Here is a 25,440-nt window from a genome sequence, read left to right as displayed (position 1 = left end):
CTTGAACACCTATGTAATAGTTTCGAGAAATAATGAAATCTTCATTTTGTTATCTGGTGTGTGAAATTGTTGTGTGATTTGCTGCATGGTGACTTGGGAAACTGCGAGACGATACTTGGGACGGGTATAAGTAGGTGTGAATGGTAGTAGAGGCCTATACTACCGGAAGCATAGGACTCACACTTGGATCGGGGAAAGTCACAAGGTTACCAAGAAGCTAGTAACTGATTCTGTTTTTTTTCAAGTATGTCATTACCATCGTTTCGATAATGACTAAAAAGATTGTTAATTTCCGACCCTAGTGGTCGTACCGAATTGAGTCCGACTACGATGAGTATGTTGCGTGGTTCAGGGAACCAAGTTCGATGTAGCGTCCGACTTAAACCAAACAATTGAAATCAAAGTGATCAATAGAAGTATCGCGTTCGTTGTGAAAGAAGTTGGTAGCCAGAAACGCTACATGTTAAAGTGTGATTATATCACATTAGAACATGAAGGAAGGCATAGTCTATTTTAGAATTTAACTCTAATAGACCTAAGTCTAAACGTGCATCACATGATGATAGGTCATAATTTGAAGTCTAGCCTGAGGTAGAGAGCAGGTGCACGATCGAGTACTGCTTACAGTCAATGAGTCTAAGAGACAGACTTGAAGGAATATAGAAGTTATAATTATTACCTAGGATGAAGAGATGACGTATGGAGTCATTATACGAGCCCTGTTTCATTTATGATTCCGGGACGTAATCATCCTAAGGGGGAGATAATTGTAACGCCCGCAGATCCGGGCTAGTCAATTTAGAGGCAATAGTGGTCGAAAACGACTTTTCTACAAACAGATTATTTAGAATAAATAATCTTAACCAAGTTTTAGAATATGTCGCAAGGTTTCCGTACATATAAAGAACGCCGAAATCCGAGTTATAACGAAGAAGTTATGACCCGTCGAAGTTTCGCGTCGGAACCGGCACGGCGCCAGGAAGCGTAAATAGTAAATTTATGATAGAGAGAGATTTAGCCTTAGCACTCTAAACTAAAGTCATAGAATATGTTAAACTAAGAACATCGATAAAAAGAACGCCCAAATCTGACTTCGTATGAAGAAGTTATGATTTTTCGAAGTTTCGGATTAGCGGTGTACAACCCGAAATTCGAATTTTAGATCGATTGATTTTTAGCCGACACAACCTAAACAAGAATCGAGGATCTCGTTATTAGTAGCGTAACGATAAAAATACAGACGAAAATGGACATCGGATAAAGAAGTTATGAGATTTTAACGGACCAATCCTGTCCCGGCCTGTTAAAAATATAACTTTAAAAATAAAGTCAAAATTAGCCGACGGAGTCTAAACGAAAGTTGTAGAGTACGTCTCCACCTACGCGTGGATATAAAGAACATAAAAAACGGAGTTCGTATGAACGAGTTACAAATTATAATAGCATATTTACGTATTAAAATAAAGTATAAATCATGTATACGTACACATATATATACATATGTATATATCATTAGAAAGGTATCGACGATGCGGTCATTATAAGACTAATGTTGAGTTCTTTCAACATTAGTTTAGTACAAATATCATTAAATCCATTTAAAATAGTATTATAGAGGGGTATTTAGTTGTTTATATAACTAAAAGGTCATTAAGTAATTATGGAGGGTAGTTTTTGAAAATTCAATTAGTATAAATAAGAGCCTTGGGTTCTCATATTTCTTGCACCATTCTCTTGATTCAAGAGTCTTTCTCTCCTTATCCCCCGAGCATTTCGGTCCCTCGTGAGTCGACTTCTCTTTCTGTAGTTTTAGTATAGTAAGGTGAGCGCTGAAGCGATGCACGAATCTTTCTTAGAAAGATTCAGCGACGAAGTTCTGCCCCTGCAGAGCCCGACTCCTAGCTAAAATCCCCTTGAAAGTAAGTTATGCTTACCCTATTTTAAATATAGTTTATATTTAAAATTAGTATTGTTATTATAAATTTATAATAAATATTTGAGCTATTATTATGACTTATAAAAGTGTCGTTATAATATCTTTTAACTACTCGCGGTACGGGGAATCTGGTTTAAAGGGCCGCATAGGGTTGTTGGATTTGAGAAGTGCTATACGCCAAAATGGTCCTGCCCTCCGGTGTTTTATGTCTAGCCCCTGTGTTTACATAGTAGTTGGAAAGTATTGTTTAAACGCTTATATAATAATAATAATAATAATAATAATAATAATAATAATAATAATAATAATAATAATAATAATAATAATAATAATAATAAGACTAATAATTAGTCACGGTAATATTAACCTAAAATCTAGTGGTGATAATACTAGGTTTCGTCAAAGGAAATTGTTTTAAAGTAAACGAAGCGCTATCCGAGTACCGAGTCACCACCTTCTCAGGTGAGTGCATAGTCCCTTTCATCTTACACATAGATATGAAGTACTTAATATAAACTACGTGCTATGTGTGCATATTATCGGAATACTTGTTGTTTATGTTGGATGAACGTTTTATACATGTTTTAAAGGATTTAAACTGTATACGTATTTTATATATATACGAATATGTGGGGTATGATGATGGGTAGATAGATGATGAGAGATAGAAGATGACGTGAGTATACATTGACAGCTATAGACTTAGTGCCTATGGGACAAACACCGGTAGCTATGGACTTAGTACATGTCAGACGTTGGTAGCTATGGATTTAGTACCTCTTAGAAATTGGTAGCTATGGACTTAGTACCTATTAGTTAGACACTGGTAGCTATGGATTTAGTACCTGTAGGAATTGGTAGCTATGGACTTAGTACCTGTTGAACGCTGGTAGCTATGGATTTAGTACCCGATGAGTAGGATATAGCAGCTATGGAATTAGTGCTTTACGAACTAACATCGGCAGCTATGGATTTAGTACCAGTCCTATAACCCTGGAAGTAAGGGACTTCGGAATAAAAAAATGCAGGATAGACGACTCTTAGGTTAAATCTTTAAGAGTAAAGAAGATGATGGGGTTGGGTAATGGGGTTAATTTTTTGATGATTAAACATAATAATTATATTATTGTGGGTTGAAAACCCTATGTACTCACCAGGTTTCCCAACCTGACCCACTCAGTTTATGTATATCACAGGTGTTGATATGAAGTCACTTTACACTGAGAGATTTAAAGAGATGTAGATCACTAGTGTAAATAAATGTAAGTTCTGTTTATGCTTATGTTTCTGTATTAACGATGACATCCCAAACGTTTTAAGATGAATAAAAATACGTTTCTTCGAAAATGTTTTAATAACGTATTTATTGTGTTTTTCTGGGAACAAATTCCGCAACCATTTTATAAAATGAAGTTCTCTGATTTTTATAAAGCATAATCAAAATCGGTCTTTTCTGGCCGTGATTTTGGGGATGTCACAACTTTACATTATGATAGCCCTCAATCTTCAGTTGAATCTGATTCTCCTGATGCTGATACTACACCTCATATGTCAATGGAGAAAGAGTTCATTCCTAATGATGCTTCTGTTGTCTCTACAACTTTTATGGAATTACTCTTTCCTGATCTTATCGTAGATGAGTTTGTTGCTGAACCATCTGGCACTGCTCAACCAGCAAATTAAGGAGATATCAACATTCACACTCTTCCTGTCTCTCTAAATGACATCATCCAAGAAATATCCTCAAGGGTTCAACGTGATCATCCAATAAAAAATGTCATTGTTCAGTTAGGTGATGGTGTTAAAACCAGAAGTCATAGTGGAGATGCGAATACATGTTTGTACTCTTGCTTTATTTCTCAAATCGAGCCCAAGAATGTAGAAATGGCTCTAAATGAACCTAGCTGGTGGATGAAATGCATGAGGAATCGCACCAATTTGAAAAACTCGGTGTTTGGAAGTTAGTTGATTTACCGAAGGGCAAGAAGTTTCTTGACATCCAATGGGTCTATCGCAACAAGCAGGATGATTCAGGGGTCATTATGCGAAACAAAGCTCGATTGGTAGTTCGTGTGTTTCGACAAGTCGTGGGTCTTGATTATACTGAAGTTTATGCTCCAGTAGCTCACCTGGAGGTTATCCGTATGTTCCTAGCGTATGCCTCTTACATGAACTTTATCGTTTATCAAATGGACGTCAAGACCGCCTTTTTGTATGGCAAGTTGAAGGAAGAAATCTACGTTGATCACCCCCTTGGGTTTGATGACTCGAGGTATCCTAATCATGTCTACAAATTGGACAAAGCATTGTATGGGTTACATCAAGCTCCTAGAGCGTGGTAATGGACACTAACAAAGCGTTTGCTCGAACATGGTTACTCTCGCGACACTATTGATCAAACCTTGTTCATAAAGCACGTCGACAAGGACCAGATACTCGTACAAATATATGTCGATGTTATTATCTTTGGATCAACCAGTCAGCAACTTTGCAAGGAGTTCGAGGGTGTAATGAAGAAACGATTCGAAATGAGTTCGTTGGGAGAAATGACCATGTTTTTGGGGCTTCATGTTAAACAAAATATAACCGGAATCCTGCTACATCAAGCCAAGTATGTGGAAGATATTCTTGAGAAGTTCGAGTTTCATGATGCTAAACCTGCATCAACACCGATGGCTGAACGACCTCTTTTGACTCCACCTCCTGAAGGCGAATCCGTAAATCAAAATCATAATCGATCAATGATCGGATCGCTAATGTATCTTACTACAAGTCGACCTGACATTATGTTTGCGGTTTGTCAATGCACACGCTATCAGGCTAACCCTAAAATCTCTCATCTTATTGTTGTCAAAAGAATTTTTCGGTATATCAAAGGAAGCCCTAAATTGGGTCTTTGGTATCCGAAGAACTCTGAATTTGATCTTTATGCTTTTACAGACAGTAATTATGGAGGCTGTGAGCTTGACAGGAAATCTACCTCAGGAGGATGTCAGTATCTAGGTGATAGGCTAGTTTCATGGCAATGCAAGAAGCAACACACTGTCTCAACTTCCACAATAGAGGCGGAGTATGTTGCTGCATCAGCTTGTTGCTCTCAAGTTATCTGGATCCAACATCAGCTGTTGGACTATGGTTTGAATTATTTTGAAACCCCTATCTATTGTGATAATGAAGCGGCAATTCAAATTGCTAAAAACCCAGTCCAACATTCTAAAACCAAGCACATCGACATTTAAATTCACTTTATCAGAGACTGTTTTGAACGTTCATTAATCAGGTTAGAACAGGCCCACACTGAATCGGCGTAACGTACCTAAGTTGAATTGTCTACGCTCTGTACTCGATGTGTTTGTAGGCACGAAAGATTTTAAATGGACTTGAATAGGAAAAGTTGAAGCTAATGAATTTTTAGGACATGACAAACCTTGACCTAGTTAGATGCGTTTAACCTGATGTCACGACGCTCGGATAGGTTGAGCAGGGAGATATACATGGGAATCTACCCGTCACATTAATTGAACCCGTACTTGGAACCGTGGCTTAACTTTTCCTCGATGTGCGGATTTTGTCCTTAATTCCGGTTGGATGGGGCGACTGGTAAATTCTGATAAATTAGGTCTGTAGAATATCATTTTCTTTTTTTCTATCTGTTACTCATATGTTGTCTCCTTTGCGTGACCTCAAATCCGACCTGGTACACAACATATGCAACTCTATTTCTCTGCAAGCTATATATAGATATATGTGTATATATATATATATATATATATATATATATATATATATATATATATATATATATATATATATATATGAAACTCCTCTTATCTGTTAGCCATATGCTGTCTCCTTTGCGTGACATCTAATACGACCTGGTATACAGTATATGTAACCTTCTTCTTCTCAACCCCTCTGAAGTAATAAGTAATAGAATTCTAAATCTATCTTCTCTCTAAATGGTTGTCTGCTCACCCGATGTAAGGAGTACTCTGGAAGTTTTTGATGGCTGGGGCATATTAGGAAGTGGGAAACACGTTCCAGTACACTTAAAATTGAACTCATACAGATTGTTTGTAGATCTCGCTGCTCGATTTAGGTGGACAACAATATCCCTAGTTGTAGTTAGTTAAATGGTCATAAGGTAAATTTATTTAAGGTTTAGGAGTTATCATAATGACAGAAATTTACAATTAGTTATTTGCCTGAATCATGTCATTGGTAAAGTGTCCAAAACTATCACAAATTTTTTCGTGTTTAAGTGGACCACAATACTGACAATCGATTAGACGAAGATGTGAAAATAAGGGTACCGACAAGTGGAATAAGGCTGTGAACAACTTTGATCTCAGTATCAGAAAAGGAGTTATAATGGTTGAAGTTTTGTTTTGTCAAATTATTTTAATTTGAATTTTATTTTTACATTTAAAATTTTAATTTAATTTAATTTTTTATTTTTTATTTTTTATTTTTATTTTTTATTTATTTTTATTTTTAATTTTATTTTTTACTTTTATTTTTATTATTTTTACTGTTTTAGTTTTTACTTCATTTTGATTTTTCAGCATATTAAATTTTTGGTTTTTATTAGTTTTGCTTTATTTTTATTTTTAATTTTATTTTTCGAAATTATTTCTAAATAATCCTCAAAGTTTTTTTAATTGTGTTGGAAGTTGAAAAATCCTGGGTAGTTATCAGGTAAGAGGGTAATTGATGGTAAAAAGGTAAATAAGGAGTTCACTGCCGAAGTCTCCTCATTTATGAGATTCCGGCCACAAACCCAACCCAAATCCTCTCAACCTTCGAAAAATTTTTGCTTGATTTTTGGAAAACTGCTTCAACCATCACGGAGGTAATAACTTTTAGATCACAGATATGTATTTTATTACGATTTTCACCGTGTAGTTTGATCAGAAAATGCAAAAACGAGTCAGACGGAGCTTATGGCCGTAAGCTTGGGTCGTAAACTACGTTGTTTGTCCATTAGGTGTAATGGTGTGTTTTTTTTATGATTTTCGAAAAATAGTTCATAGGCCGTAAACCCCCTTTGGCCGTGAACTGGGAGTTTATGGCCCGAGAACTGAGAGTTTACTGCCCTCGAAAATCGTTTTTAAATACATGTGTTATTTTCGTGAAATATGTTTGTCGTGATTCTTAGGCCCAAGAACAAATGCTGTTAATTTTTTTTTTTTAATTTGGTACATGTTTTTTTTTTGGCAGTAAACTCATTTTTTAAAATTATTTTTTTAAGAAAAATTTGTTTTGATCATATTTTTTTTAACTAAAGTTTTTTTGGTCAAAATAAAATTTTATTAAAAAAAATAATAATTTCTCTTACAGTTTGTGGTTGAGTGCAGACAATGGGAAATTTTAAGTTTGCAGACATGCACAATCTTGCCATCGTACTTACAGATCCTCCGGCGATTCACTCAGACATGCGCTCAATGATTCACCGATTGCGGGAATGCTGTTTAGTGGCTGCTATCACTATCAACCCGGTTGTGTATCAGAACCTGATAAGAGAATTTTGGACGACCGCTAGAACAAAGATGGATGACGATGGTAACTTCACGGCGAAAGCTAGGGTCCAAGGATGTGAGATCGTGATCAATGAAGGTTTTATTCGAGAGGCTCTGCTTATTGATGATCAACCAAATTTCCCGACCGAAATCGGAATTGAAGATGCTGAACGAATTCTTCGAAGAATGAGCTATGAAGGAACATCTCCACCAACACTGAAAAAGTTATTGCATCCGTATTGGAGGTTCCTGGCGCACATGTTTGTTAGCTGCGTCTCGGGTAGAAGGTCGGGAGTAGATGAGATTTCTCAACGCACAACTGGTTCTTTCGTCTCTCTCGCTGTTGGAGTGAGGTTCAATTTTTCCAAGTTCATCTTGGATGAGTTTGTCACTAACATTAGAGCCTCCACCCGGGGCACCTTCCTCTTGTATCCTCGTTTTATTCAGATGTTTATCAACATTCAGCTTCTAGATGTGAGAAAGGAAGGAGAAACTCTCGATATGAAGTCTTTAGGTCCTCACACCGTGGGACTCATTAAACAAAATCGCAGAGGCAAAGTTGTGAATCAGGGGTTATATCCACTAGAAAAATTCGGAAAGTTCACAGAGCTAAATGAACCCACATAGTCCTATGATTCTTCTGAGCGAACCTCTTCTGAACTAGCTTCTGCTGAAAGGTCGACTCCTATCATTCTGGTTATTGATGTTTCTGAGAATGAGAGTACTGAGGAAGAAGACACGCCAACTCCTGACGCTCAAATAGTTTAAGAACATGAAAAGGAGTTAGGTTATATTCAAGATGATACGGAAACGAATGTTGAGATGGGAGGGAATACTGGGGAAGATAGAAATGATTCTTTCGATGATCTTGACCTCACGGGGTTCGATAATGATGTGCTTCATTAGCTAGCAGTGCAAATGTGGTGTCACAAGAGAACCTTGATGCGAGTTTCAACAATGTCGATGATGTTGTTCCCCCAACAACTGAGACAAGGAAGTCAAGTGAGACGTTTGAAACTGAAACTCCAACATTCGGACAAATGGTGTCTGCTTCAATTCCTATGGAGGCAGTTATAGGATGTTCCCCTTCTATATCCGCTTCTCCTACTACTGAAGCGTTTGCGAGTGTTTCTACTCCACAGTCTGACCAGCCCTCGTCGAAAAGGCAAAGAAGAGATTTGAGGCAGGGCAAAGTAATTGCAAGACTTGTCAGCAGCCTCCCAGTACCACCAGTTACTACTGCTACCACCAGACTCATAACAACAAATATGTTTCTAACAGGTCCAAGCTCAGTGTTTAATGTCGGTGATTCCTCGGCACCACCTGGTTTCTCAATTCCAAGATATAATCGTGCTGATGCATCCGAAAGGTTAGCTTTGCACTTGGCTGAAGAACAACTTCTGTCGCCAAATCCTCGAGGAAAGGGTGTGTCTATTGAAGAACGTGGTTCTAGGGTTGATGATCTAACCCTTTTTGGTTTAAAAAAGGAAATTTCAGTTCTAAGTCAAAATAATATAGAGCTAGATATTCATGTGATGGAACTTCACGTTGAGAATGCTAAGCTTAATATTCAAGTCTCCAAGTTGCAATCTGATAAGTCTAGTCTTGGGGTACAAGTGGCTGAGCTTAAAAAGGATAAAAGGTTGAAGACTAAGTAGATCTCTGACTTGCAAGATCACTTCAATCTACTAACTTCAAGTTATTTTGAACTGAAAAAGAAACTCGAGGAAGAATTTGGAGACAAGTATCAAACATATGTTGAAGAAAAAAGGATCAATCTTCATGTACAAGCATTCCCAGTTGATTTGCCCGTGGGTTAATCATCTAGTACTGCTAGTCGTGGTGAGGATGCACCTCCTTTGGCTCCACATATAGTAGAAACCATACGTCGTGATCAAGATGAAGAAGCAACGAAAGGGCAATATAGAGGAACTCTAACCTAAATTCTTCTTGGGATGAACCATTAATCACAATTACTGATCTTGAAGTGGTTCGGTTCCAAGATTCTTTTGGAGATCGATCGGCAGTGGCTTCATTGGGGTTCCATGATCCGCTTAAGCTGTGGATTGTGATACGAAAAAGTCGTAATTCTGAGCTGTACAAAAATAGCCATGATTTTAGCTCATTCACGAGGATTGATTTGACAGAGCTGTCTCGAGCTCCCTTCATCAATCTAATGAACAATCCACAAGTAACTCAATTCAAGCACTTCCTTGATGGTCAAGTCAAAAAGGGGTTTCCTTCCATGCAGACTAAAGAATCTATGATTTTTGAACATCCAGATGTTATTGATAACTCTAACGACAAACCATTGCAAGTGGTCATGTGGCCCGCGACAAGACAAGTTAAACAGTTTCCGGTTCTTCAAGTTTACCAGGATGGGTTTCTTGGTTCGTTAGAGTGTTGGGTCTTTGATGAGATCACATCTGGTGCAGTCCTCAAGCTCAAAAATGAATGCATCAGACTTTATGATCGAAGATACTTGTTGCAGGTCCGGAAGTGGGATATTCATTATCTCAACAACTTTCAAATCAAGGTTGTTGAAGATATCTATGAAGACCGTGCGAAAGTGTATACGATAATGGTTGCAGAAATTTTGAGCAAACGCATGTGGAATGGAGCTATGGGGAAAATAGATGTTATGATCATCAACAAAGGATGACCTTGGGCTAGTGCAAACCAAGGGGGAGATTGAAGGGATTAGAATAATGGTTTGGTCTAGATGTTGCAGTTAGTGGTAGGGGTACGTTTGTAATTAGTTTCTTTTTGTCTGTTTACGGTTGTAAAGGAGTTTATAGCCATAAACTCCTCACGGTCTTGGGTGTCTATATATATAGGGTTGTGTCAGACGTATTGGTGGTTGATGCCTTTAGTATTTGTGGTTCCTACTAAGTTGTATCAGACATTTAAGGTTATAAAACGTATGCAAGCTTGGTTTGTTTCATCTTTGCTTATTATTTCGTGTTGTTTGATTGTTGTGTGCTTTTGATCACTGGTAAGATCCGATTTTGGACCTTACAATACCACCTCCATCACATACACCTCTGCCAGCCTCTCTGCGGAAGAGCTGTCACCGATAGCAAGAAAATGAGTGCTCTTTGTCAGCCTGTTGACGATCACCCGAATTGCATTGACGCCTCTCGCAGTCCTCGAAATTTTTGTGATAAAATCGATGGAAATCTGTTCCCACTTCCACTGGGGAATCTCAAGTGGCTGCAACTTTCCATGTGGACACTGGTGCTCGGCCTTAACCATGTGATAGGTCAAGCACCTCTTTACAAACCACGCCACATCCCTCTTCATACAGGGCCACCAATACTCTCTTTTCAAGACCAAATACATCTTAGTGGCCTCGGGATGGATCGAAAACCTCGACCTGTGCGCCTCCTCCATCAAAATGGCACGTGCCCCACTTTCAAATGGCACCCAAATCCGGCCCTGGAATGTCATAATCCCCTGGATATTGCCAATGAACTCAGATATCTGTCAGACCACCCGCTCTCGCTTGTGGTTCTCTGGTCTCATGGCCTCTACCTGGGCCTCCTGAATGGTGTCCAACACCGGAGTCATCACTTTCAACCTCAAACAAACATCTCGTAATGAGGCATTTTTTGACCTACGACTCAAGGCATCAGCTAACACGTTATCCTTGCGCGGGTTGTACAAGATCTCACACTCATAATCCTTTACCACGTCCAACCATCTCCTCTGACGCATGTTCAGGTTGGGCTGATCCATCAGATACTTCAAGCTCTTATGATCCGTGTATATGGTACACTAGGCCCCATTCAAATAGTGATGCCAGATCTTGAGGGTGAATACCATAGCCCATAACTCCAGATCATGAGTGGGATATCTCGTCTCATGAGGCTTCAACTACCTCGATGTGTGTGCTATCACATGACCTCTCTGCATCAATACTGTACCCAATCCTGATATCGACACATCACAATATACCACAAAATCCTCCATCCCCTCCGGAAGTGCCAATACTGGGGCTTCGCATAATCTCTGGTGAAGTGTCTCGAATGAGGCGTGCTGCTCTGGGCCACAACTGAATACTATGCCCTTCCTGGTCAACCTGGTGAGAGGAATCGCAATCTTGGAGAAATCTTTGATAAATCTTCGATAATAACCGGCCAACCCCAGAAAACTCCTCATCTCTGAGCGGGATCTCGGCACTTCCGAACTCATCACCGCCTCAATCTCGGCCGGATCGACCAATATCCCGTTCTGGTTAACGAGATGCCCCAGGAACTGGAACTCTCGTAACCAGAAATCGCACTTGGAGAATTTGGCGTAAAGCCTCTCCGATCTCAGAACTCCGAGGATCTCCCTCAAATTCTCTTCATGCTGCTCTCTAGATCTCAAATATACCAATATATCATCGATGAACATGATCACTGAATGATCCAACATTGGCCAGCACACCCTGTGCATGAGATCCATGAACGCCGCCGGTGCATTGGTGAGCCCGAAAGGCATCACCACAAACTCGTAATGCCCATAATGAGTCCGGAAGGCTGTCTTCTGGATATCCTTATCACGCACCCTCATCTGATGATATCCAGACCTCAAATCAATCTTGGAGAACAAAGATGCTCCCTGTAACTGATCGAACAAATAGTCAATCCTTGGTAAGGGGTAACGGTTGTTGACCATCCGCATGTTCAACTCCCGGTAATCAATGCACATCTAGTGTGAACCATCCTTTTTCTTGATGAAAAGGATAGGCGCTCCCCACGACGAGCTACTCGGCCGTATAAACCCCTTTCCCAGCAGCTCCTGAAGCTGTGAGGATAAGTCCTGGATCTCTGGAGGTGCAAGGCGATAGGGTGCCTTGGTGATAGGCGCTGCCCCCAGAACCAAATCTATACGAAACTCCACCTGCCTCTTGGGAGGCACACCCGACAACTCCTCGGGGAACACATCTGGGAACTCACGCATTATCGGGACCTCATCGACCGACCTCGGTCTCTTTACACCTACTCTCGTGTCCACCACATAAGCCACAAACCCAATATAGCCTTACTGTGGACTCTGCCTCGCTCTTGCGGCTGAACAAAATGCTAACCCAGTACGAGTACCCTCGCCATAAACCATAAGAAATCCCCCACTAGGGTCTCGTATGGTCACCAGCTGTCGCTCGTAGTTGATAACCGCTTCAAATCTACTCAACAAGTCCGTTCCCAAAATGACACATACATCTTCCATAGCAATAAGGACAAAATCAATCGGAAACTCAACACCGAAGATCTCGAGTACACATCCTCGAATCACATCAATGGGATACACTAATCTCTCGTCAGCTATGGAAACTCGCAAAGGTCGATTCAACGCCTCTCGACGAATACTGATGTGCTGACTAAAGGCGAACGACACAAGAGACCGACTTGAACCCGAGTCAAATAACACCAAAGCAGGTACAGAACTCAAAAAATGTACCTTCGAATATCATAATATAAGCATAACACCACAAAATCAAAATAAACAGATGAATGAAAACATACCAGCCATAACATCGGGCGCCGCGTGGACCTCCTCCGCGGTCAATGGGAAAGCTCTCCCTCGTGCCTTCGGTGCCTCGGCCTTCACCGACCGGCTCTTGGTAGCTCAAACAATAGCAGGGTCAGATCCTTGTGATGCTCCCTGTGCTGATCCCCACAGTTGTGGACACTCGGCCTTCCGGTGTCTGGTCTGGTTGCAGTGAAAACACACTGCAAATCCCTTGGGGAAATCCTTAGCCATATTCCCATCCTTGCCACACTTGTAGCAAGACCCTGCTCTACACACTCCCTCATGACCCTTGCTACACTTGCCATAAGTACGACCGTTCTGGTTCCCTGATCTCGAATATGCGGGTTTGGCCTACTTGGCTGCCTGCTGGGATAGAGTCGGTCACCGATCCCTCCCCTGAGACTCCACCTACTCCCTAACCTGAGTCTCCATCTCTATCTCCTTCTTCCGAGAATTTTCCTGAAGCTCGGAAAATGTTCGGTATGAAGAGTTCTCCACAAACTCTCGTATGTCCCTCCTTAGAATACTCAAATACCGACTCATACGTGCCTGCTTGGTAGACACGTGCTCAGGGCAGAACGTCGCCCTCTCATGGAACATCCTGGTGATCATAGTAACAGACTCAGTACCCTGCTTGAGGGTCAGAAACTCCTGGGCCAAACGTTCCCTCTCCACCAGGGGAACGTACTCATAATGAAGCATAACGGTGATCCTCTCCTAGGTCACTGCGGCAAGCTCAACAGACGAGAACTGCATCGTCACAAACTTCAACCAGTCCTTCGCTCCCAAGCAAAGCTGGTTCAGCACGAACCGGACCCTCAGACGCTCTAGACATGAACACGTATAGAGCATCGCTCAATATCAGAAACCCCTCATATCGCAGCAATCGGATCCTACGTCCCATCAAACTCTAGTGGCTTCATTTTGATGAAATCCCGGAACAGCAACGAATCGCCACCCTGAGGTCTAGCAGCAGCAACAGTGGTTGCAACCTCAGTAACCACTGCGTATCTCTCATCGAAAGTCTCAATCAGAGTGGTCTTAATAGACCCAAACATCTCTGGAATCTCTGCACGGATAGCCACAACCACCTCCTCATGGATAATCTGGCGGAGCTCCTCATCACTCACCCTGCTGGTCCCTAGTCTGTGGCGTGTCCTAACCATGATGTCTCTGAAATATAACATAAAACATATCAGAGACTCGCTCGAACATACTCGCACTCGATAACTCGACCCTACTCGTTTCCTGGTACCCCAAGGATTCTTACTTGGGCTGCGCACTGCTCTGGTGTCTTTATTAGTACGGGCCCAATACTACTGTCCACACCGCATCAGTATTCATCCCAAGTCCTCATCCTAGGATCCAAAATCCCAAGTAATCTACTCTCATTATGCATAGTCTACAATCTAGCAGATCTCTCATAGCTCCTCGCTACTATCTACTCGCTCTCAAGCATCTCCTAGCAAAACCCCTAGGCTAATGCATCACAAATTAGGCCACTCTAGTCCTAATAAGAATACCTAGCCTATTCTAGCATGCATAACATATTATCTTATAACACATAACATAAGGGTATTTTGGGAAATCACCATTCGGGCGCTGGTTGATCGTACATACTGCTCTGATCTGCTCTTTCAAAAACATTTTACTCTTTGAGAAAATTTTGTGAATTTCATTTTGAAAATCTCTCAAATCCTCAGTTTCAGTTTGGATACGCCCGAAGGTGCACCCGAATCCCTCAAACCAAGGCTCTAATACCAACTTGTAACAACGTAATTTTTAAAACAATTCTTCACATTTTAAAAACACACTTTCATTCGTAATTTTTATAAAAATATCATTGTATCACATAACAATCCATAACATCACATCCCGAGATTATAATATGTAAAAACTCCGAATATGTGTACTGATCAAGCTGACGCCTTTCCGCGATCCTCACTGGTACCTGAAACACGTAACACAACAATGTAAGCATAAATGTTTACTTAGTTCCCCAAAATACCACATATAACACATAATAGCCACTCGAGGCTATAACTCTGTGGACCCTACGATCCTAACTCTGTGGACCCTCTACTCCTAACTCTGTGGACCTTTCGGTCCTAAATCTATAAATACATAGCATAAATCACACAAAATTCTCATTATGCAAAAACATATAATTACTCTGTCACATAACTCTAATTACCACTCTGTAAAGTATAGTGAGAAGACTCACATCGGGTAACTTGGTAATCTCTAACTCTGTAAAAATCTGGTCTAGCCTCCGCCTAATCATATGAAATAAACATTGTTAATCAATACATGTCTCATGGCTAGACTATTCCCTCTCTTAGTATTCTCAGAAAGGTAAAAGACCATTTTACCCCTATCATGGCTCAAAGACCCTAAAGTTTACTAAACCCTAAAAGTTAACAAACGTCAACTCTCTGGGTTACGCTGCGCGTACCAAACATGTACAATGGGTGTACCCGGCGTCCTCACAGAAACAGGGTACGCGACCCCTTACATCGCACGTACTGGGATTACGCCCCACGTAACTCCCAGTTTCAGACTCTTAAGCTCTTGAGGTCTTAAAGAGTTAAAACACGCATCAACCTTCTAGATCTGGCCATTTCTAAGCCTCTTAATCCAAAAGTTGGTGACTTTAAGCCTTTGCATGGATGGACAAGTCACTAACACCCATAACATTCCATTACCAACCCTAGAAAGCTCATAACTCAAGCATGACCCAATAACAACGACCAAGTTGGTATTTTTATGCATCTATAACATAAATATCACCGGAATGGGACAAATCTAGGTCCATGGAGTCCATTACACTCATAAAGTCTCCACCTTTGGGACTTTTAAACCTAGAAATGGTCCATGCAACATCAAACCAAATAAAGAGGAAAGTTTTGAGCTTTATAACTCTAGATGAAGCTCCTTCCTCTGAAGATCTCAGATCCAAACTTGCACTTCAAGCCCTAGCCTCCACAAGCTCCTCTCCTACTGCTTTACTAACACACCAAGGTACTTTTAGCTCCAAAACACTCACACTCAAGCTAAGGACGATGGAAGGTTCTCTTAGGTTTCACTCTCTGATATGGAGGCTTAGAAATGAACCTTAACATCCCTTATATAGTGCACAAGCCAAATATTAGGGTTTGCATCTGGGCCTGCTACGCCCAGCGTAACCCTGGGTACGTCCAATGTACGTAGGCGAGTCGGCGTCCAACTTAAGCGCATGAGTACGCGAAGCGTACTCCCCAGTACGCCCAATTTACTCATTTGCTACAAGATCTCACTCAAGGGACTAATCTTGACAACTTGACTAAAGGGAACGGTTATATAGCTTTACCTGAATTACGGGATGTTACATTTACTTTACAATTCTACTAAGAGATATAGTCTCATAAATGCAAGTTAATCATTTCAAAATATGAATATTATCGTTATGAAAAACGATAATGTAAATTATCAAACATTTGAATAAAATAACCGATACATAAATTTAGACATGGTAAATTAAAACATACATTGTTCCAAAACAAATGTTGTTTTACATTACAAGTACTTTATGTTCTAAGCATAAATAGTAAACTAAACTCTGAGAGTGTACTTCTAACTTGTTTGTGCTCAGTGCATTACTCTTCAATAAATATCTCCAAAGCCATTTACGAATATTAGATTAACATACTTTCTAGTTGATACTAGATGTACTAGTCTCTTCCATACTTTCTTTCCAAATAAGAGGAGCAGTTCCTCATCTAGTATTCAGTTTCTCCACAATAGAAAGAAGATCCATCTATGTGGGCCTGGTTGGATTTCTTTGTCTTAATAAAACCTGGGCCTATTAGATAACACAATGTGACTCTCTTTGGCCTTGTATTATTCCTAGTTTGATGTTAGAAACATCCTTAGCATCATATTGATGCCTTTAAGTGTATACAATTTCATATCTCTCACGAGATTGTCTCTTAAGACATGAACCCATTCACTGAAGTTTTATCTATTGAATGTTATTGTTCCATTAAGTCATTAAAGAAAATGACAATTCATAATAATGAGAATAGATTATTTAACTACAAAATTTTAACAAAATTTATTTAGTATTTTCAAATTTCAATATTTAAATTCTTTAATAATCAATACCCTTTTAGTTTTCAGAAACATTAATTATCAAAGTATAGGATCCACGTTGAAAAACAAATAAATGGTTAGGTATCATTTATCCCATCTTTTTGAATTCACCCTGGTAGATATCAATTATATCTTATATATTTCTGTATAATTTCTATACTGATGGGATCTCTAGCAACAATTTTAATTAGACATGTTTGATCCCATCTATGCCTCAAATTTCTCTTGCTTAGGTATCGTTTATCACAAAAGATTTTCGATCAGATCATCCAATTTGAAAAACTTGTGCAGTCGGCCTATAACTTGGTTATAGAAATCACAAAGATTCCCCGACCATCAAAAGATAACACTAAGCGATTAGGTATCCTTTATCTTACTAGTGCATACAAGAGATGTGCAAGTGTTTTTCAAAAGGATTGCATAGATTTGAGGTTTGTAAAAAAGGTCTTTATATGTTTTATAATTATTTTTTAAAAACATATGATATCATGGTTACTACATGCATATAATAAAACCATGGTATCAATTTTCAAAAGAAAATCACTTTTAATGGTTCTATATAAAACCTAGTTTTTTATATAATTTAATGCAAGTCAATTTTAATAACCGGTATCAGTTATGAGTGCATTTGAACCTTTTTTTATATTTAATAAAACTTCATTTTATTAATTATATATTTGGAGTTTGTATAAGTTACAAAAATTACCATTTTCAAACTTATAATGGAGTATTTTACAAATTGTCGTTATTAATGATTTGATAAAGCCGGGTTTTATTTTTAAAATAATAACTTGTTACACATCTAATGTCTAAGTTTGAAACCCAAACTCCATGTGATGTTTATTTTGTCGAAAATTATTTTAGCATGTGAAAAACTAAATTATCAATCACACATAATAATTGCATAAAATAAACAACATAAACATGCATAAAAAGATATTTACATAAACATAACCAACTAATGACATTTTTGGTGAGCGAACACAAAAAATGTCAAGTTCATTCCTAAAGGGACATTTAAGGGGAGAAAAAATCTTCTTGCAATGTTATTGTAGAAGCTACAACTTGAATAAAGACCCATTGTTTGCAAAAGATATGAAGAACTTCTATAAGGAAAATCTGCTGCATTCATGACACTTTTCAGAAAGTGTCATCTTTTCTGTTCCAAACATGCTGAGTACATGTGTAGCATTCATGACATTTTTCAGAAAGTGTCATCTTTCCGCCCAGCACATGTAGAACTCGAAAATTGCCTATTGTCTTCAAAAAAATGGCTCCAACTTCATTTCTTGTTACATCTTTGTACAAATAAATTATTTCTAAAAACTAATCTATTACTTTACAAAAATAAAGAAGAAAAACTAATCTATTTAATTATTACATACCATATGAATAAATAAATTATTACAACCATGTTTATAATAAAAACAACAAACACAGCAACACAACAATTATAATGGTTCTTGGCTAGTTTATACAGATAATATACTACAACAAACACACATAAAAAAATATTTGTTTTTCTAAGACAACTACTTTAAATGACAAAAAATGCATAAAACTTTTTTCACATAAAATAACAAATTTAAAGTTCTCATAGAAAGTATGTATGAACTTATTTTTATACAAAAACAAGTTATCGATATTCTCCAAAAACTAAGATTTCCAAAAATCAAAAAATGTAACCAAACTTGAAAGGTGGCTCTTGATACCAAATGTTGGGTTTTAGTTCAAAAATAGTTTCATAAACTAGAAAAATATAGCAACGGAAGACTTCAAATTTTGAACATAACGTAAGAGCTTATACCCACCGAGGATCTCCTTGCAAGATATAGAAAGATAAATTAGCAACCATAGAAAGGATGAAAAAAATAAGAACCGTTGTTGTTCTTTGGATCCTCTTGGGACGTTTGGAAGTTGATGAAGAAGATGGAACCTTTGAGACACCGACAATGACTCAACTTAATGTAGATGTTAGTCTGTAACTGTTAAACCCATAAGCTTTAAGTTCATAACCACTATAAACTTAAAGAGGGCATGAATATGGAAGTAATATTGAAGAAAACAAGAACAAAAGGGAGAGAGTAACCTCCTCTTCGGAGGTTACAATTTTTAGGAGTTAGAATAGATCAACCAACTCAAGTATGCAAGCCTCAAATTTATATTGTCTTAAAGTGAAGTCTTCAACCATTAGGTCCTTCCACTTTAGACAAGTATGTCCCTAAAGCAACTTGTCCCCTATGTATGCACCATGCTTCATTTCTTTTTAATTAACTAAGTGAAAAGCCATCCCTATTTATGTCTCCCTTATTTTCGGCCATCGTGAAGAAAAAAGAAAAGGAAGTTTATATTTTATAAACTCAAAGTTTATAAGATATAAAATTTGTCTTTTGCTAAAAGAAAAAAAGACTTGCCTAGTCCAAAATGTTTTACATTACTTATTTATTCATACATTATGAAATAATATGTTATATTATTTGCTAATGAAAATTAGTATTTCATGAAATTAATAATTTCCAATTTAATTATAAGAGTTTTATTGAATATTTATTAAAATCAATTTAAAATAAATAATCAATTATATCAAGTTGTTGTTAGTGTGACCTATTAGTATCATATGTTAATTACCAATATCACTTTAATATGACTCTTGAGCATACTATACTTTTCACCAATATCGATGATAACTGTTAAAATCTAGACGAATACTCCCCGAAATTTAAACAAGCCCGATAATCCTAATAATTTCCCATGATACCGCACCAAAACCATAAGTCCTTTATGCATGTGACAAAGATTATAACCTTTGACAAGAACTGGCAAATCTTCACTCCAACTTCCCATTCCTGGAAAGACCTCTGAATTCTGACCATCTTCAACCTTCGCGATTATGAAATTCCCTTGGTACATCCAATGTCCAAACAACCCATGCCAATGCCACCACCATCTCCTTGCTACCGCTCTTTCCTAGCAATGGTAGTCATCAGACTCAACGGATCTTCCATAGACGACTACTAATCCTACATGAACAAAGGCTAACACGACTGAACTATGAATTTTTGGAGAACTAACCAGCTATTCCGACCATAGACGATCCTAACACTACCTCTAAATTGACTACTGTCAAAGAACTGGAACAACTACCAAACAAACTGAAACCTCCTCAGCAAGATACAACCGACTAATGACTCTTGGCATGAAAAATGGCTTATAACAATTCTTGATGATATAACCCAAGAATTAACAGAGAACTAACCCAAAGATAATGCTTAGCCAAACCAATACCAGATTCCAAAGCAATATAAATACTGATAATAATCAAGAAGAAAGCAAAAGATAACATGCCCACAACAGCATCTGCTGAAACTCTAGTCTCTCCTAACTACCACATAAATGCCCAACTCTTTATTGTTGGGGCTCCTGCCTTACCCTCTTGACCGTCAGTGACTCTCAATGTAACTGGAACAGGAGTACTCACAAATCCTCCACTCAGCATTGGACTGTTGGCCTTCTTGTGGCCCACCTAGTTGTAGTGAAACACATCGAATCCGACCCACGGTGGAAATCTCGACTCAAATGACCCAGCTAACCACAACTAAAACATGCTTGGCATGTCTCATGACATCCTCCCTCATGGTTACTACCACACATGGCATAATGACCCTGACGCTGATGGCCTCCCAAACGCCAATCCTGAGCCATGGGCCTCTTCACATGTCCCACTGAAATCTGAGTCTGCTCGGGTTTCCTCTTCCTAAGGTGCTCCAAATCAATATCACTCTCTCGAGCTCTAGCAATCATATCATTTAATGTTTCACACCTAGAAAAACTCACAAACTCCCTGATGACATTCCTTAGCATGTCATGATACCTTGACTTCTTCATCTCCTCAACCATTACATACTGTACAACCGACAAAGCTCTCTCCCGAAACATGGTAGTGATCACTGCCACAGTCTCAGTTGTCTGAAAAAGGTCCCGAAACTCCCTCACCAACTACTGTACCTCCATAGCTGGTGTAAACACGACCCTGAACTGGGTCACCAATCAAACTAATTCATCATCTCTAGGGATTCACCTCCCAAAGAGATGTTTAACTCCTCCCACCAATCTCGGCCCCTATCCTTCAGAAGAGAGGAGGCAAATATGACTATCGACCCCTGGGGGCAAAAACTCGTCCTGAACACATTAGCCATTGTAACAGCCTGGAATTTCCAGGTATTTATTTTTGGCTTATTTTTGGGAATTGTGAGTGGACTCGGCGAGTTGGAGCTCAAACTCGCTGAGTAGGATCGCGGATTTGGGCACGGGTTCGCGTCCGGACTCGACGAGTCCAAGAGTGGACACGGCGAGTCCACGCTGTGTGGTGAAACCCTAATTTCCGGGGTTTGAGACCTATTTAAAGGGCCTTATGGCCGTCATTTGTGCTCACCCAACCCTTAGAGAGAAACCCTTGAGTGCTTGAACGTTTTGAGAGAGAAAGGAAGCATTTCTTGACCTTGTGTGTGTCATTTAGCAAAGAAGGAGGAGATTCTAGGTAAGAGGAAGCAAAGGAGGTTTCTATACTGTGGATTTGAAGCTTATATCATTGATATAGAGGTATACTTTCGGCTTATCTTCTATTTTGTGAAGTATAATGGGATTTAGGGTTTCTTATGGACATTATTGGGTTGATTTGATGCCAAATAGTTCCCTTCTTGTGTTGAGGCTCTGGATCTGGATCCATAGAGGTCCAGAGAGCCTCACTCATCAAGCTTTATGTATAGCAATGGAGTTTACGACCTTGAGTTGTAGTATATGGTCAAAAGCATCATATATGGTCATATAGAGATTGTGTGTGCATCAAGATAGTGACTTTACGTGCTAAATAAGCTTGGAAGGACTGGATCTATGGGTTAATGCAATGGATCTGACCTTATGAGAAAGTTTGAGTCATTGCATGGCACGGACTCACCTAGTCCGAAGAACAGACTCGGCGAGTAGTATGAATATTGCCCGACCACACAGCGAGTGGTCTTGCCGAGTTGGGGAGGGTTGACTCAGCGATTTAGGGGGGAGTCAGAGTGGTCAGGTGGACTGAGTCAAGCTGGACTCGCCGAGTTTTTCTTGAGACTCTGCGAGTTAAGTCGTGGTGGCCCCACAACTCATGCCACGTGGAACTCGTCGAGTTAGGAGAATACTCGACGTGTCAAGGGAGGATTCCAGGGAAATCAGTGTATATGCTCAGACTCGCCGAGTCGCTATAGTGCACTCGCCGAGTCCGGTCAAAGTTGACTGTTGACCGTTGACCAACGTTGACCTAAGTTGACTTATGAAAGTGTAGTCAACCTTAGTTGGCAAAGTGTTAATTAGAGATGTATTGTGCTAGAGGAGGACTATAGCTCGGGAGATCGAGCACTAGTGATTTCAGGATTTACGAGTTACCGAGACACGCAAGGTGAGTCTTCTCACTATACTTTACCTTGAGTAGGTAACCAGAGTTATGTGATAGAGGATTTGTATGCTATGTATGTTATATGTTGTACTGCATTATTTCTATGTGATTTATGTTGTGCATGTTTACAGAGTTAGAACATGAGGGTTCATAGAGTTTGGGAGCACAGACCCACAAAGTTACAGCCTCGAGTGGCTAATATGTGTTATATGTGGTATTTTAGGGAACTCACTAAGCTTTGTGCATACAGTGTTTGATGTTATTTGTTTCAGGTACTAGTGACGATTGCGGGAAGGTGCCGGCTTGATCAGTACACACGCACGGGAGTTATGATTTTGAGATCTTGGGATTTTGTATTTACTTGAATTGGATAATTAAATATGGTTGTTTTCTGAATATTAAATGAATTATGTTTTATGAAAATTTGAAAAAAATTGTTTGAAATTTACGGTGTTACAGCCATATCCTCTAACCATCTGCTGCTGGCAATGGGGTCCGTAACACCCTGTTTTCAGATCGTTTCCATTTCGGAGTGGTAATAAAGGATTGTGTGTTAGCAGGCTTAGGATCCTTGAAAAATTGAGTTTTTGGACTCACTTGGAGGTGGATGATGTAATTTGGATGATCTGGGTATTCAGTTTGTGTTTTGGAGTTAAAGGGTATTTTGGTAATTTTTTAGCTCGAGCTTCTATAGAAATTGGATTTTTTTTCGGTAAATCTTAAAGCAAGTATGAGTTGATAGAAGTGTAGAGTATCTCATAACCTCTTCATGGATATAAGGATCATCGTAATCGTGCTTATAACGAAGGAGTTATTGCATTCGGAATGTTGAAAGTTTTAACGCAAAACCCTTGTACGTGGGGCATACATGGGAAGTATGCGGGGCGTACTAAGTCAAAGGTATGTACGTGGGGTGTCCCTCGGTGTACTATGGGCATACAAAGTTGATGGATCGCAGTCATTAAAAGGAGTACACTAAGTGTAATGGGAGTACGCGAGGCGTACTCCAAAATAATGCGAACCCTATTTTAAGGTTTTGGACCTTATTTCAGCTCATTTTCTCATAACCTAACCCTAATATCTTCAGCTTCCATACCTCTAATGTGACACCCAAATTTTTTTTTTTTTTAAATTTTAAACTTTTAAAACGCATCTTAAATTAAATTAAAACAACTGAAATAGTCATAACATAATGCATCAACTTAATAATCATATAAAATAAGTGCGGAAGTAATAATAATAATAAGGTCCCAACAAAATAACTAGTAGCGATGTCCCGATGCTCCATGTCAAGCCTTAGCCTCTTTAATCTTAACACCTGAAAAGTTATAAGGGAAAAACGTAAGCACGAAGCTTAGTGAATTCAAACACAGACATTGTACTAACATTCATACTTACTAGCCCTAATCCATTTTCCAATTATAATGATACAGGCAAAGAACGAATCAATGTCTATATTACGAGAAGGACTTGTAGGTTTGAACCGCACCGGGAAGATCCCGTATCATTTGGCCCTAATCACCGCACCTCACGAAGAGTATTACGTTGATGATCTTACCTACCCACCGCACCTGTAAATCCGTATCCTTTGGTGGTGTCCCCATATCCATAATTAGTTACATACAGTGCACATGTACGAATTAAAACAATACTTATAAAGCATGCTTTTATAATAAATTCAAATAATCACACACGAGCTAACTAGCAAACACAATCATCAATACAACGGTGTGAGAGAACTCACCTTGAGTGAGTATTAAGGATGGCTAATGTGACAACTGCCAATTCAGGTCATTCTTGGACTCATGCATCTTTATAATAACCATTCATGCACAACATGCCATGACCAAGTAGTATAAATTAGGTCAAAAATCTTGCATAAACTAGGATCCAACTAAGGTCTAGGACTAATATACTTGATACTTACAATTCTAGTAAGTTGCTTAGCTACAATAGGAAATGCCAATACTATAATTAGAATAAAGCTTCAAGCTTTGTTATAATTGAAATAGGGTATAAAACTCTAAAAATAAATTAAAACATTCTAATTATACTTCAACATGTTGTTGAGTATCAAACAATATTCCAAAAACCCTAAAGAGCCAAAAATCCAAAGTTATAAATTATAAAGCTTAAAAACTTTATAAAATTTGGCTATAAACTTCCTAATATCAAATTTTATTAATCAAATTATGGATTATACCAATGAACTAGGAATATAAATTACAAGTATTAATCATAAATTATTTGTTGAAAACAAGATTTTTAAATAAATCAAATTGCTTAATAAACATTTTATAAAAATGAATGTTTTTATATAAAATATAGGAGGGAAGTTTATAAAGTTTAAAATTTAGGAGAGAGGAGGCCAAAATGCATGCAAAAACCGGCCATCACCTCTCCCCATGCCCTCTCTCTTCCCCAAAACACAATCATTAAGCTTAAACCCTTACAACACCTCTTCCCTCTTCACTCTCTCACTTCACTCTCTTCACACACTTCACTCTCTTCTTCCCTCTCTCTAAACTCACGAAAATCCTCTCATTTCTCTGCAAAATTTCGAGATTGTGAAGCCCTTGAAGTGTTCTTACTTCTCTCAAGGTCAAAACCAAGGTAAACAACAACATCTTCTTCCATAGTTTCATGGTTAAACCTCTTTTTCTTCTTAGTCTTCTCTACTTTTTGGATTCTATGCCTTTCCATGGCTAGAAATCTTTATTTTCCCCTTGTGGTTTGTAGATTCTCACCATAACACAATGCATGTGTTAGAGATGGTGAAAATCCGGGATCAAACCCATGCAAGGAGTGGAAAAGATGCACATATGATCATGTGACATCAAAACCTAATATTTCATGTTCTTCTCCATTTCTTTTGTGTTCATGCATCAACAAAAGCATTTAAA

General features: G+C 38.7%; 1 protein-coding gene across 1 annotated transcript in view; it reads right to left on the bottom strand.

Moving 5' to 3' along the window:
* Positions 1–9,288: 9,288 nt before the first annotated feature.
* Positions 9,289–25,440, bottom strand: part of LOC145040578 (uncharacterized) — a 32,859-nt gene continuing 16,707 nt past the window's right edge. Inside the window, exon 3 of the mRNA XM_078988490.1 lies at positions 9,289–9,628. Coding sequence (XP_078844616.1) covers positions 9,289–9,628 — 340 coding nt within the window. The remainder of the gene's footprint in view (positions 9,629–25,440) is intronic.

The sequence above is a fragment of the Lactuca saligna genome, chromosome 4 (assembly GCF_052625555.1).
Source record: "Lactuca saligna cultivar CGN05327 chromosome 4, ASM5262555v1, whole genome shotgun sequence".
NCBI classification, from domain to species: domain Eukaryota; kingdom Viridiplantae; phylum Streptophyta; class Magnoliopsida; order Asterales; family Asteraceae; genus Lactuca; species Lactuca saligna.
The sequence above is the reverse complement of the archived record's forward strand: the minus strand, read 5'-3'. Positions and strand labels throughout refer to the sequence as shown.